We start from the raw sequence: 16,284 nt of genomic DNA, 5'->3' as shown, positions 1-16,284 counted from the left end.
TATGTATCCACTATAGAACTAAGTCCAAAAAAAAGTCTTAAAGACTACTGACATAGTTTCATTGCATTTGTATAAACCCTTTAATAAAGTTTTAAGGAGAATGAACATGAATCCTTGTCCTCAGTGCTACAATTTCTATGGAGTCACCAGATCACTTTCTTTGTATCAGTTTCAAAAAGAACAAAGCAAATGGAGCAAGTTGGGTGATAACATTAATATGCGGTTCTTCCAATTCAAAAGCAACTGTGGTTCTGTGGGTGTTATAGCAGACATCACTGTTTTTAATATACCTTTTTACAAGTCAGTGCAACACAAGGAATATGCAACTCCATTCCAGCCATGATGCAAAAAAATCTGTCTTAAGCTTAGGTACTTTACTTGAACTGAAGCAAGAGACCAAAATTGCTAGGTAGTTATTGGAGAGTATGTTAATTTTAAGCTGTCATGTGAACTGTGTTAATTTAAATCTTTATTTAATCAATACAGAGAGGGCTGTCAAAAGGCTAAGATGAAGACTTTGACTCTATCAAAAGTGAACATAATTATTCACATGCTCAATGTATTGTCATAAATTACAATGGAAACAATCTTCAGGTTACACACTGATCCAACCTCCAAAAATTTTGATTAACAGTCTTCAAAGAAACCAGTTGTTCTAAACTCTGACATCAGGGAAATTACAGTGTTTTTAGAACAGATATATTAAATGTATATTAAAATTTCATTTCACTTTGAACAATTCCTGTAATCCTATCACAAGATAATTTAAAAAGAAACATATAGAAACTACATATAAAAACTTTTGTGAACAACACCTTCCCAATAATCTATTCTATGCCTCCTGGACATTTATTGCATTCTTTCAGTGGAAAATTATAAAGGAAGATAATTTTGTCACAAATTACATTCATCTGATGATGAACCCTGATGATCTCCTTTACTTAAATTCACTGACACACATGAGCAGTCTAATCCATTACGGAGCACCAACTTAAACTGGTCACCCAATGTGGGTGTTCCCTCCATCATTCAGTTGCTCCAAACATTTCTCTCTTGTTTAATCTCATAAAACTTTGTTTCTGTTCAGCCTATTTAAACATGACTTGCATGAAACACTAGATTTTAGCAAACAAAAAGATAAGTGCTGGATGAACATTGGACAAAAACAAGCTTCCTGCCTGACACTATTAGTAACATTCAGGTTTCAGTCAGAAACTTCAACTTAAATTCTATTCAGCTCAATAGTTAACCCTAGTTAAATTCAAGCTGGATATCTACTTTAACTTCAATTTTAGATCAGTTCAACTTTATTCTCTTCTGTTAACAAGTGTGCACATTTCAGCAGGTGATACATCATTATACCAAGAATTTAATATGTCCCGATCTCACCTAACATTAAAATACCACTTTGGTCATAGCCTTGTGTCTCTTAGCTCCTGGAAATTACCAAATGCTATGAACAACAAATACTTTACCAGGCTAGCCTAGAATAACTCTCATTCTATTTTAGTAAATTAAACCATTATACATACCATTCAAGGGTACAGGGACCTGGAAAGTAATGCAGTGTTGCTTACGCAAGATAAACAGCACCCTGGTGTTATGTCTTAGAAAGCCAAATGTGCTATTCTTGGCGAAAGCCTAATGAGTTTCACAAACTTCATTTTTTAGAGCTACTGTTGTGGTCAGAAGTACTCATCATGTACATGAATATCATGGTAATTGTGGGGTTTCAATGATTTCTTTGAACTGTTTCTTTTCTGGGGTAGAATGATTGTACAACATACATCATTAATAGCACAAAAAAAACAAGAATTTGGTGCACAAGTTAGAATTTATTCTACAATTCATACAGGGTCAAACTTATATATACAGGCCCAAATATACAGTTAGGTCCATAAATATTTGGACAGAGACAACTTTTTTCTAATTTTGGTTCTGTACATTTCCACAATGAATTTTAAATGAAACAACTCAGATACAGTTGAAGTGCAGACTTTCAGCTTTAATTCAGTGGGCTGAACAAAACAATTGCATAAAAATGTGAGGCAACTAAAGCATTTTTTTAACATAATCCCTTCATTTCAGGGGCTCAAAAGTAATTGGACAAATTAAATAACTGGAAATAAAATGTTAATTTCTAATACTTGGTTGAAAACCCTTTGCTGGCAATGACAGCCTGAAGTCTTCAACTAATGGACATCACCAGATGCTGGGTTTCCTCCTTTTTAATGCTCTGCCAGGCCTTTACTGCAGCGGCTTTCAGTTGCTGTTTGTTTGTGGGCCTTTCTGTCTGAAGTTTAGTCTTCAACAAGTGAAATGCATGCTCAATTGGGTTAAGATCAGGTGACTGACTTGGCCATTCAAGAATTTTCCACTTCTTTGCTTTAATAAACTCCTGGGTTGCTTTGGCTGTATGTTTTGTGTCATTATCCATCTGTATCATGAAACACAGCCCAATCAATTTGACTGCATTTAGCTGGATTTGAGCAGACAGTACGTCCCTGAACACCTCAGAATTCATTTGGCTGCTTCTGTCCTGTGTCACATCATCAATAAACACTAGTGTCCCAGTGCCACTGGCAGCCATGCACACCCAAGCCATCACACTGCCTCCACCGTGTTTTACAGATGATGTGGTATGCTTTGGATAATGAGCTGTTCCACGCCTTCTCCATACTTTTTTCTTGCTATCATTCTGGTAGAGGTTGATCTTGGTTTCATCTGTCCAAAGAATGTTTTTCCATAACTGTACTGGCTTTTTTAGATGTTCTTTAGCAAAGTCCAATCTAGCCTTTCTATTCTTGAGGCTTATGAGTGGCTTGCACCTTGCAGTGCACCCTCTGTATTTACTTTCATGCAGACTTCTCTTTATGGTAGACTTGGATATCGATACGCCTACCCCCGGAGAGTGTTGTTCACTTGGTTTGCTGCTGTGAAGGGGTTTCTCTTCACCATGGAAATGATTCTGCGATCATCCACTACTGTTGTCTTCGGTGGATGTCCAGGTCTTTTTGCGTTGCTGAGATCACCAGTGCTTGCTTCCTTTCTCTGGATGTACCAAACTGTAGATTTTGCCACTCGTAATATTGTAGCAATTTCTCGGATAGGTTTTTTCTGTTTTCGCAGCCTAAGGATGGCTTCTTTCACCTGCATGGAGAGCTCCTTTGACCGCATGTTGTCTGTTCACAGCAAAATCTTCCACATGCAAGCACCACACCTCAAATCAACTCCAGGCCATTTATCTGCTTAATTGATAATGCCATAACGACGGACTTGCCCACATCTGCCATTGAAATAGCCTTTGAGTCTATTGTCCAATTACTTTTGAGCCCCTGAAATGAAGGGATTATGTTAAAAAAATGCTTTGGTTGCCTCACATTTTTATGCAATCATTTTGTTCACCCCACTGAATTAAAGCTGAAAGTCTGCACTTCAACTGTATCTGAGTTGTGTTAAAATTCATTGTGGTAATGTACAGAACCAAAATTAGAAAAAAGTTGTCTCTGTCCAAATATTTATGGACCTAACTGTATATATACACCCCAACTAATATTTGTTTGAATGTCCCTTAGCAAGTGGCACCTCGACCAGATGCTTTTCGCACCCATCAACAAGCTTCTGGAATAATTATGGCTGGACATTTGACCACTCTTCTTGGCAGAATTGGTAAGAGTTCATTTAAATAAGTTGGTTTCTCGGCACAGACCTGGCTTTCAAGTACAGTCCACAAATTCTCAATAAGGTTGATGTCTAGGCTTTGGGAAGGCCATTCCATAAGCTTAATGTTAGCCTGCTTTATCCATTCCACAACGAGTTCTAATGTGTTGGAACACCCAAAAGCATCCACATTGCAACTGTCTAGCTGTTGATTTGAGGTGATGGTGAAGAATTTGGGTGTAATCCTCCTTCTTCATTATTACATCCACTTTGTGTAATGTACCAATACCACTGGCAGGAAAACAGCCCTAGTGCATGATGCTACTACCACCATACTTCACAGCTGGTACAATGTTCTTGGGTTTAAAGGCCTTACCTTTACTCAGCCAAACATACCGCTTGTCATTGTGGCCAAACAACTCAATCTTTGTTTCATCCAACCATTAAAGTTTCCTTCAGAACGGTTTTTACTTGTCAATGTTGGTAGCTGTGAATATCTGTTAAGCTGGTGTTGATTTTGGAGGACAGGTTTCTTTCTTAGACAGCAACCTCTCAGTCCATGGTGATGTAAAACTCACCATACTGTAAACAATGACACTGGTGTTCCAGCCAGGCTTGGGCCTTGGTGGTTCCTGAACAAAAAAACAATTTCCTCTCAGCTCGGGATGACAGTTTGGGTCTTCTGGACCTTGGAAAAGTGGTGACACCTCCCAATAACTTGTACTTATGTACAATTGTTTGAACTGATTATCTTCGAAACTATAGTTGCTTAGAAATTACTCCAAGAAACCTTCCTGACTTGTGTAAACCCACAATTCTCTTTCTTAGATCTACACTTTGAGCTACTTGGACGTTCCCATTGTTCGGAGTGTTGGTCAATCCAATTAGTGCTATCAAACAAACCCTTTTTATGTTGGCTCTACTTCCCAATTGTAGCCAATCATGGCCACTTATGAAAATTTAATAGGTCTTTGCCTTGTGTGGAAGAATAATTTTAGGGTAGCAAAGCATTCATGTTAAAGAAATAGCATACTAGGTTAATAAATGTCAGAAACCTTTGCAGGCATATAGGGAAACCAGATAAAGGTCAAACGAACAACAAAATGTACTGAAACATGACTAAGAGAACAACCAAAATGGTCAATTGTTATATGCTCAGAAATTTCAAAGGTAGTAACTCAACTCAAAGATATAAGTAGAACCGAAATATAACAGACTTTTATTTTAGATAAGTCATTTGGGTGTAAATAATGAACCAACCAGAGTGAAATGAATGCATTGATTGACACTGTATGTAAACTCAATAGTTTATAAAATGAACCTCTAATTTTTGTTTCTCTGATCAATATGACCATGCTGTAAAAGACTGCCTTTGAAGAATGTTCCTGCAAAGGTTTTTTTCTAAGGAGTAATTAAAAGATACAATGAACAGCTTTTCTCCTGCCTGATTACTGATTTTTTCCTGTGTTTTTTGAGAGGATAAGTTTCTTTCTTTAATTACGATGTAGATTTCTACCACACCTGTCAAGTTAAAAGACATTGTAGAACCTTCAATACCACTTATTTAAAAGTTTAAGTGGGTGTATGTATATATTTGAGCCTGTATGTGTAATTTTGACCCTTTGTGGATTTAGAAAATCCAAATTAAATTCAAACTTATGCACCACATTTTTGTTTTTTTAGAGCCATTAATGATGTATGTTGTACAATCATTACACCAAAAAAAAGGAACAGCTCCAAGAAATAACTAAAAGCCCACAGCTGCCATGACATTCATGTCCATGATGAGTGTATGTAAACTTGCAGTGGATTCAGAAAGTATTCAGACCCCTTCACTCCATACTTTGTGTTGCATAGTTAATTTTAACTGGATAAATTTACTTTTTTTGTCCATCAGGTTACACTTAATAACCGATAATGTCAAAGTGAAAACATGTTTTCAGAAACGTTTGCAAATTTAATAAAAAAAACAACAATGAAATTTCTCATTCATATAAGAATTACGACTCTTTGCTTTGGCACTCCAAATTTTGCATCCTGTTTGCTTGAATTACACTTGAGATGGGCCTAGAACCTGACTTGAGTACACCCGTGGCAATTCAGATTAATTGGACATAGCTTAGAAAGACACACACCCATGTATATAACATTCCATAACATACACTACATGTCAGGACAGATACCAAGCCATGAAGTCCAAGGAACTCTCTGTAGACCTACTCAATAAAACTGTCACAAGACATAGCTCAGGGCAAGAGTATAAAACCGCTTTTAGTGTGTTGAGTGTTCTCAGGAGCACAGTGGCCTCAATAATTGTGAAATGGAAGATGTTTGGAACCACTAGGACTCTTCCTACATTTGGCTATCCAGCCAAACTGTGTAACTGGGCAAGAAGGGTTTTAGTCAAGAAGATGACAAAGAATCCACTGGTTACTTTAACACAGAGCTTCAGAAATCATCTGCTGAGATGGAAGGAGACCATCTCAGAAGCACTTCAGCATTCAGGCATTTATGGTAGAGTGGCTAGACAGAACTCATTCTTGTGCAAAAGGCATCAGGCAGCCCACTTGGACTCTGAAAGCATGAGAAAAAGATTATCTGGTTTAATAGACAAAAACTGAACTCTCTGAGCAGAACTGCAAACACTATGTTTGATGAAGACCAGGCACTGCTCATCATCTATCCTACACTATCTCTATGGTGAAGCACAGTGATGGCAGAATTATGCTATGGGGGTGCTACTCAGAGGTGGGGACAGGAAGACTGGTCACAATTGAGGAGCCAAATACAGACAGGTCCTTGAAGAAAACCTGATCCATTATGCACACAAACACAGACAGGGGTGAAAGTTCATATTTCAGTATGACAATGATGTGAAATATACAGCAAAGACAATGCTGGAGTGGCTTTGGGACAAGTCTCTGACTGTCGTCACAAGGACACCAAGATTCACACTGTCCAAAGACAGTGATTTGCTTATTTTGTTACAGGGACCCCAGAAAAGCACCCAGCTTTGACTTGACGCGTGCGTGCATGCGTGCGTGCGCACACGCACACACACACACACACACACACACACACACACACACACAGAGATCAGCAGCTCAATGACTCAGTCAATAATAAAGATAATACAGTATATATTAATCAAATAATAAAGAAAAAACAATATTAAACAAAAATTTGTACACAAAAGCCTTCTCTAGATCCCCGTTACCTATAATTATTTACATACACTACACACATGAAACTGAACAAAACAAGACACTACTTAGTAGAAATTAACACTAACAGGAAAGTCCAAACACAGACCCGTAAAGCAGGTGCAGATGACAATGGTGTGTGGAATGAAAATCCTTGTGTACAGCTCTCTGAAGGAAATGTAAAGTTTTGTTCTACCAAGATTTGTGTGACTGAGAGCATTCCCCAAACGAACATGCATCAAAAAAAGACTAATTAACACAGGCAAGCAAGCACATGAAAGCACAAACATCGAGAAACAAACTTGTTGGTTTGTAGTACTAATCCAAAATTGGGAGCAATGCTTAGAAATAAACACAGACAGATGATCGCGATCCCCTTGACATCTTTTTGGCTCCTTTTTAAAGAGACTGTTAATTATCCTTCTTCCCAGTAACCCCTACGCCTTCTGAACCTGCCCAATGGCATAATACTGCTGGGGATGCTGGGAGTTGAAAGCAATTCAAGTAGCTCAGTCAAAGTCCAGACTTATAAACCCCATAAAACATCTGTGGAGAGACCTGAAGACGGCAGAATTAAAAATGTTTGCAATCAAATCTAAAAGAGCCTGAGAGGAGATTTGTGGAAGAATGGAAAGACCTGTACAAACCGAAGTGTGCAGAACTTGCAGAGACTTACCCAAGAAGGCTTGAAGCTGTAATTGCTGCCAAAAGGCCTTCTACAAAGTACTCAACTAAGGGTCTGAATACTTATATGAATGAGAGATTTCAGTTTTTGATTTTTAATAAATTTACAAACATTTTGTAAAACATGTTTTCACTTTGTCATTATGGATTAATGAGTGTAGAGCAGTGGTTCCCAAAGTTGACTGGTCTCCGACCCACCTAACAAAAACTGCCAAATTCGGGACCCACCTCTTAGCCGTCTTAAAAAGGGGGCATAAAATATTGGTAACGCTCAGATTCAATAGTAGCGAGTCGCGGAACTACTTAATGGTGTCTTATTTGTTCGGGCTGTTTATTTTGTTTAAAGTATTTTTTTCATTTGACATTAATTTGTTATCATCACAGACAACATATATTGTACTTTAGCTCACAAACAGTCACTATGGAAATTTAAGCGTCACCAATATGAATGAAGGACTTTTCAAATAAGAAAAAAAACAACTAAGTTACAATTTTTTATTACTTAAATACCTACAAGGACTGTTATTTCAATGAGAAGGGTGTATTTGTTTCCTATTTTTTGTCATTACAGCTTTAGCATCAACTTCAATTTTAGTTACTTTTAATCGCAGTGAGTTTGATACGTCCAATTTATTTCGGTATTTAGTTTTAATGCTGATCATAGCCGAAAATCTGGCCTCACATAGATATGAGGTACTGAAGGGGAGGAGGACTTTTATAGCTTCATCAAACAGGCAAGGATAGTTCCCAGCAACTGAGAGCCAGAATTTCGTTAACTGCTTGCGATTGAAACTATTTTTCAGTGACATATCTTCTGATAAATCAATGAGTTCTTCACTTGCTTTTGTTGACATACTACTTGGTAGGCGGTCTTGAAATGGGTTACAAATCCAATTCAACGAGTCAAGCTTTTTCATCTCTTCCCCGAAATAGGCATCAAAGTTATTTTTTAACAATGATAAATGAGTGGAAATTGCAGACAGTGCGTTCGTCTTTGGCTGCACTTGGTTTTCTATAATAAAAGTTTCAAGAGTTTCAAAACAATCATACTTGCCATCCTCAATACAACTTTTCCACAACATAAGCTTTTTCATAAACGCTCAAATTCTATCGTGAACTGCAAAAATGTCTGATTCGTTTGAACCTTGCAAATACAAATTGAGTTCGTTTAATTTCGAAAAAATATCCGCCAAGTATGTGAGCTTGAGAATGAATTCTTTGTCCAGTAGAGATTCAATATATTCAGTTTTTCCTTCCAAGTAAATTGTAACTTCATTGCGTAATTCCACTAATCGTGTCAGTACTTTCACCCTGGATAACCAACGTACCTCCGTATGCAGAAGAAGAGATGTATGAAGACTACCCATTTCTTCACACAGCTTTTGAAATAAACGTGCTTGTAAGGGTTTTGTTTTAATATAATTTACAATTTTCATAGCTGTATTTAGTACTGTTTTGAAATCATTAGGTAATGCTTTTGAAACCAGTGCTTCTCTGTGAAGGCTACAGTGTGTCCACAAAGCACATGGGCTTTGTTTAAGAACTCTTGTAACGACACTGCTATTTTTCCCGCACATAGCCCGCGCACCGTCAGTGCATATACCGAAACAGTTCTTCCACTGTAAACCTTTCTCTTTTATATAGGAATCAATTGCATTGAAAATTTCATCGGCCGTTCCACGACTAATTGGCTTGCAGAACAAGATTTCTTCATGCGCGTCGTTTTGCCATATATAACGCACAAAGACAAATAGTTGAGATAGGCCTTGCACGTCAGTAGACTCATCTAGTTGTAGCGTATAATATTTACTACAAACTACCCTCCGGATTAATTCGTCCTCTGCCCATTCAGCCATTTCGTCGATTCGTCGTGCAACAGTATTATTGGACAGTGGTATGCGCTCGATTTCCTTTACTTCTTTTTCTCCAAACATCGCTCCAACAGCATCTTTAATCGATGGTAACACTAAATCTTCGTCAATGGTATGAGGCTTTCCTGCTCTGGCGATCCTTAAGCTAATGAGGTACGAGGCATATACAGCATTTTCATTAATATTAATGAAATGTGAAACAATATTTTTTGAAGATTTCATATCCAACAATTTTCTTTGAAAAAAATCTACTGGCTTATTCGTAAAATGGGAATGCTTTCCTTTCTATATGACGCGTCAACTTACTTGGGCGCATACTTTCATTCGCTAATATTTCATAGCAAATCACGCATTGAGGACGCGGATCTATCGTATCATGATTCCAAGTGAATCCTAGTTTTAGATATTCAGGGTCATATTTTCTTACAACTTTCCGTCGTTTCGATTCATGCGAACTCGTTGAGGGAGCTTGGAAGTCAGCCTCAGTGCCACTTTTGTCATTTATAAGAACATCTTCCGTCTTTTCATCACAATCAACCGGCGGCGGCGACGTAGTTTTTGCTATCCGTTTCAACCACTTTTCCATTATTATTTTCAAACGTTAATAATTGTTTTTAAAAAGATTATAAGGGCGTACGTTAACGAACACAACACAACGTGACAAAGAATGTCACAAAAACAGAAGACGTCCGGCTGTTAGCCCAATCGGTCGGAATATCGTCTTATGTTTCAGGGCCCACTCAATATTCGCTTGCGACCCACCAGTGGGTCGCGACCCATAGTTTGGGAAATGCTGGTGTAGAGGTATGGGAAAAAATGGAAAATGAATGCAATTAAAATTAAATCAATGACAAAATAAAGTGTGTATAGAGTGAAGGTGTCTGAATACCTTCTGAATCCACTGCACACATATTATGTATAATATTGCCATGTTTCATTTGCTGTTATGTATATACTTACTGTGGATTTTTTAACTTCTTAATCTTTCTTCAGCATTTCAAACTAATTTCTCTACTTTTTTCATTTGAAGCTATGACATACAGCATCTACTGTTCTGTTTACATTTACTCCATTAAGGTACATGGTAACATTATTTACTTATTTTGTTTATTAATCTGTGACAAAGATTTTACCTTTTGTGGATACTGGGGTTGAGCAAATGGGTTCAGAAAAGCCTGCATTTCTTTTCTGGATTACTGGGGAAGCATAAAGCAGAAACTGGCTTGATAATTCAGAAGATACTGGAGAACATAAATCTGGAGTCCGTTTCTCTTCCTGTTTATTTTGTCCCTTTGTAGTCAAAGGAGTGTCCAGATTTGACAAGCTGAGTTCTGTGCAACCATAGTGGTATCTTTGAGGAGTCCTTTTATATCTGTGTTCTTTGTCCTCTTCCTTTTCCAAACACCCCTTGCAGGAATCAGGTGAAACTGTCTGCTGCCAAGGGGTAAGTACTGCAGAATCTGGAGAACTATAGTCTTGAGAAGAATCCTCTACATCATCTTCTTGCTCTACCCTGACTGCAAGAGGATGAGATCTTTCTGCTTGTGAGGTTTTAGCAGAAATATTACTGAGAGGCATAAAACGATGAGAATTATTCTTCTCTTTAGCTGAAAGACAGGAAACCTTTTCTGGAGCCACTGGTTCTGGAGAGCTTTTTTCATTTGTCAACCCCTTTGTGGACTCTGCTTCATTACCCTCAGAGTGAACTGCTACACAGAATTTGTCCACCTCTTCCTTTTCTTCCATTTTCATCTTTGTTGTTTTACAGCTACGATCATACTCCTTCTTAGCCTGGAGCCACAACTGTACACGTTGATAGCTGGGTGCACTTTTGCAAGGCATAATCACCACCTTCTGATCATTGTCTTTAGAGTTGTGTTTTACTTGGTCACGTCCAATGTTGTTCAAAAGGTTGGATCCATTTAGAGGAGCACATCCCACCTGTGTCATTGCAGAAAATGCAGTTTTCCATAGCTGCAATCCTTCTAGTGTGAAATCTCCTTCAAATTCAGCCAGTCCATCCCCTAGCCTGGACTCTATTGAAAGGACACGACCTCCAATTTGCCTAAAAAATATTTATACACAAATGTTTTTACATATTTAAAAAAAAAGAATACAAATCTAAACATCCATAACAAACAAATTCCAGCTATTAATATGTTCAGATTCTGGTAACCTAGGCAGTTTGTTTGCGAATGGACACTTGATGAAGTCTACATTATTTGCTATTCTAATCATTTACTCATCCATGCATTTTTTTGCAGATCTAAAAACCCTAACCCAATTGTTAATTAGATCATAGTTTTCCAGACTGTATATGGTCCACAACAGAAGCAGAAGATAATTCAATATACATAAAAAGTGACATACATGCTATTTAATAAAATTTCATAAAAACAACTATTAACAAAAAAAGTGTCCCCAAATTGTTTAAAAAGTTACCTTGGCTTTCCTGGAACATCTGAAGGATCACTACAAAATGGCTCTTGATAAGCAGTCTCTGTAAGATCCATATCCAACAACGTTGACATAATCTCATCACGGCTTGGGGGGGACATCAGTGGCTTGAGAATATGTGCCCCTCCAGTGCTGCGAAGTGGGAGACTGGCATTTTTTAATTGAGACAGAGAACTAATGGATCTTGGGGAACTATTTGGAGTTGCTATCAGCACATCAGTTCCTTCTATTAGATCTCTGGTAGGAGAACCAAGAAGTTCTACAAAAGAAGCTGTGTTTATGGGAAGCGGAAAGAAAGCATCGGCACAGTTCAACGAGTTTCTTCTCTCTGACTGGACAGCACCCTCATCGCTGTCAACTGCATTTTTAATTTGCTGATTTAGCGAACTATTAAAATCTTGCTCCTTTTCAGGACAAGAAGATCTCTGCCTTTCTCCAGATACCTTTTCAAAAAGTTCAGGGCTCAGTGTGCCACTTTTCAAGTATTCAGGTCCAGGATAAGGCTGCTGGCTTTCAAAGGCAGAACACGACTTCTCAGTAGTATTTGCCAAACCTAGCATCAACCCAGTAACAGGCTCCTGTACCACATCACTCAGAAACTTTTGAGGTAAGTTCTTATCAGCTGGCACAAACTGACTGCCCATATAAAGACCACAAAATTCAGTTTGGCCAATTGTATTGATATCAAAGTTATAGTTGTGAGGCATCTCAGGTGATAAGCTATCTTCAAAAGAGTAACAACTTTCGAACCCTGGGTCTGAAGGAAACACTGGGCTGTTATCTGATAAAGAGCAATCAGGATTAACTGGTTCTTCCTGCTTTGCTGATTTTTCTTTTTTGCATCTAGGTTTCTTTTGTTTCAGGTTAGGTGTTTTAGGAGTTCGTGGTTTTCTTGCTTTTCTCACTTTGACAGGCTTGTTTGTAGAGCAAATATCATTCTTAATTAAATAGTGTATGCTGGAAACATCCTGAAATGGAGCACTTTCTTGTACTTTCTGTTGTTTTTTATGAAGAAGTTCTTTTAGGACTGCAAGCCCAACAGGTGTATCAGCTACAGGGGACAAATTTTCTCCATTCTTGCAGGAATTAGAAGGCATAATGTCTGTGGAACTTTCCATTTTATTCACTAATGATAAACTAGCCAAAGATTTTATTCTTATAGGTGTGAAACGTGCAATTCCAAAACCATCCATTTTTTCTTTGTTTTCAGGAATTTTTTTCTTGCTGGAGCGTTTTGCAGGTTTTGCTGCTTCCTTAACATCAGGTGGCTGCTTAGGTTGATCCTTACAGCTCAGGAGTAATGGAGATAGTATTTGTGACTTAAGTGGAGCAGGCTTTACAGGACTGGTATAGCAATGTACAGAATGACAAGAGTTATTTGAATCAGCTCCATCTAACTTTAATGTTGTAGAATTACAACAAGGCTTTGTAGCCTGTATGACAGAGAGGACATTCTGGGTAGAAGCTAGGTCAGTTACCTTTAGTGACCCTGGGCCTGGGAACGGCTGTGAATGTGATGATATTTGATGAGATTCATTGTTACAACATGAATGTGAGGCAATACTTTGGGGGCTGCAGGAATTTGCAGGGTCAGACTCATCACAAATTGTTGGGTGAACCACTGATGTGGTTGTCTCTAATGTCCTGGAACTCTGTGAGTGAGTCCTTAAAGTCTTCTCTCCACTTAAGGTTGCCTCTGAGCTCCCATTTGTGTCTCTTACTTTTGGAACATCACCTTCGCTACTGCCTGAAGTAGTAGTCTGAAAAGAAGGAAGATGCCCAGATGAACATCCAGATAAAGGAACATCCTCTCCGGGAAACACAGCTTGAGAGCCTTCATATATTTCACTGCAAATCTTTGTGTTCTGCTCTTCCAGAATCTTTTTTTTCCGAGATTTACGGCTTTGCTTAGTGCCAAGTGAAATTTGACCTGGTCCAGTACTAGATAGCAGGTCAATGTTTTTCTTTTTTCTTCCTTGTCCTCTACAAACAATTTTTTGCTTTGGGGATTCCTTTGTTATAGTCCTACCTTCTGTAATATTTTTAATCGTCCTCCGTTTTCTCCTCTTTGGACTAGTGGAGTCAATTTTGTTAAGTTTGCTGCTGCGAATTTTATTGCGAACTCCACGTCCAAGTGCTGGTTTTTCTGCTTCATGACCAAGTAGGCTCGGCCCAAGATCACTAACAGGCAAGTTGTCATTTTGTTCTAAAGCTAATAGAAGCTGAGGCTCAGGATCACTAGGTGACCAACATCGTGGTGGTGAGGCATCTGCTGGACTGGTATTTTTTTCAGAGAGATATCCCAGCTTGGACATAACATCAGTATACTCTTCAGAGTAATCATTGGTTTCAGAAATGTAACTGGGAGAAGGAGGATGGAGTGTAGCCAGGGTAAGCATTTTTTTCTTGGATTTAGTCCTCCTTATTCTTCTAACCTTTCCACCTAATACCTTTGGAGTACTGTTTGCTTTTTTCTTCGTTGCTGAATGAATCTTTGCTTTTCGCTTTGGACACTTTTTTGTTTTCGGTGAAGAGACTGGAAACTTAATTGCAGTTGATTCTGGCACCTTTGGCCAAAAACCTTTCAATGGAGCCAGCTTTTCATACTGTTCTAATCTCTCAGCAGTCAGCACAACCTGTTCTTCATCAGCATTCACTTTGGTCAGTTTAACTAGCATGTTCTTTTGCCCTTTGAATCTATTGATAATAATATATTTAATGATAATTGGAGGCTCCTTTTTTATCATCTTTTTGCGCTTTCGTGACTTAGAATCATGATTACTAAGAATATAGTTATCCTTTGAAGTTTCTGACGGAGTCATTAATAATTTTGTCATTTGGAAGCCAGGCCGAGGTTCACCATCTTCAGTGTCATAACTTGCCTTACGCTTAGTTCTTAATCTGTATTTACTACCAGGTAAACCAGACAGCTGTGTTGAACATGGCCGGACATGAGACTGGGACACCAAAGATACAGCTAGACTGTTTTCACTGCTAGTGTCTTTACTAATAGGTGTGTCTGCATCAGAACATAAGGGAGGTGTCCACTGCTCATGTTTAGAAATCTGAATACAGGGAGAATTTACCATTAGACAAGAATGATCTTTTTTTTCAATTCCCACCCTCTCACTTCCAATTCCTTTTGCCTCTTTGCTTTCCTTAACAGTTCTCTTTTTAGTGAGCTTTAGCCTTGACCGTCGGTCATCATAATCGAGTTTGCCAAGCTTATTAGGACTCTTATTGCCTGATCTATTAAGACAATTAGATAGAATTACACTAGGAAAGAACTTGTAGTGAACGTCCTGTTGATTACAAATGGCTTTCTCAGTCATCTTCTCTTGATAATCCTCATACCTGATTTTTAACTCTCGTATATCTGGCTTCTTGTGGTTTTTTCTGTAATCTCCATCATGCTGTGAAATTGAACGATCCTCTCCATCAAGAAAAACATTTGGACTATTTATTCTGAGCAAGGAACCGTCATTTTTCTTTTGATTGAATTCCTGATCAGATTTATTGGAAGAGTTTCTAATCTCTGAATAAGAGAGTGAATAGTTTCGTTTCTGAAGCAGAGTGATTTTCCCTTTTTCTGGATTTTTAATGCGGATGTATTTTCTTCTGGTATGAGCTTTACTGTTCTCAAATGGAATGCTATCAGATTCCAGCTTGGTAGTGACTTTTTTTTCATAGGAAAAAATGTGAGGTAAATCTATTTTAGCAGCATCCGTGAGAGTATTTTCAGTTTTATGTGCAATATTACATGTATCTGGGAATCGAAAGGTATAATCTGTCTGATCCTCTGGGATTGTAGAACTTTTTGAAAGGAAGTGCTTCTCAGATGGGGTATCTTTTTCAAGGTTGTGAATCTGTAGTGATTGTGGATGTTTGCACTCTAGTACTATCTTAGCTACAGAAGGTGGTTCCAGATTAACAGTTTCACTGGGAAATGGGTTTCTCTTTCCAAGAATCTTGTCTGTAGCAGTTAAAGATGAATGAGTTCTGGAGCTCTTCTCATTTAATGATGAATCTGTAAAATAAATGAATAAGTGACAAATGGTAAGCTCTACTTGCAAATTATTGATTGGCTGTGCAAGTCAAGTCAAGCAGTACAAAGCAGCGACATGTAGTGAAAAAAAATTGTTACTTGCATTTATTCCCAAAACAATTGACATAATACCCAAAAAGAAACAAATTAAAAAAACTATATAAATAAAATGTCACGTGCATACACACTACCAGATGAAAGTTTTAGAACATCTCTGTTTTTCTAGTTTTTCTTCAAATTTAATCAGTTGTAATGCAATGACTGACATAAAATGGTGAAAATTTAAGGAGTAAACTGCCAGAGGTTTAAATTTAAAGTTAAGGTTAGTAAAAACTGAAAAAAAGGAAGTTTCAGAATATTACAA

At 37.9% G+C, this 16,284-nt stretch overlaps 1 protein-coding gene across 1 annotated transcript in view; it reads right to left on the bottom strand.

Annotated features, from left to right (window-relative positions):
- The window catches only part of rev3l (REV3 like, DNA directed polymerase zeta catalytic subunit), a 334,113-nt gene that overhangs the window by 66,087 nt on the left and 251,742 nt on the right, over positions 1-16,284 (bottom strand). The window contains exons 13-14 of the mRNA XM_028797593.2: positions 11,861-15,902; positions 10,552-11,483 (exon numbers count right to left, since the gene is read on the bottom strand). Coding sequence (XP_028653426.2) covers positions 10,552-11,483; positions 11,861-15,902 — 4,974 coding nt within the window. The remainder of the gene's footprint in view (positions 1-10,551; positions 11,484-11,860; positions 15,903-16,284) is intronic.

This window comes from Erpetoichthys calabaricus, chromosome 3 (genome assembly GCF_900747795.2).
Source record: "Erpetoichthys calabaricus chromosome 3, fErpCal1.3, whole genome shotgun sequence".
NCBI lineage: Eukaryota > Metazoa > Chordata > Cladistia > Polypteriformes > Polypteridae > Erpetoichthys > Erpetoichthys calabaricus.
This window is presented reverse-complemented; position numbering and strand designations above follow the sequence as displayed.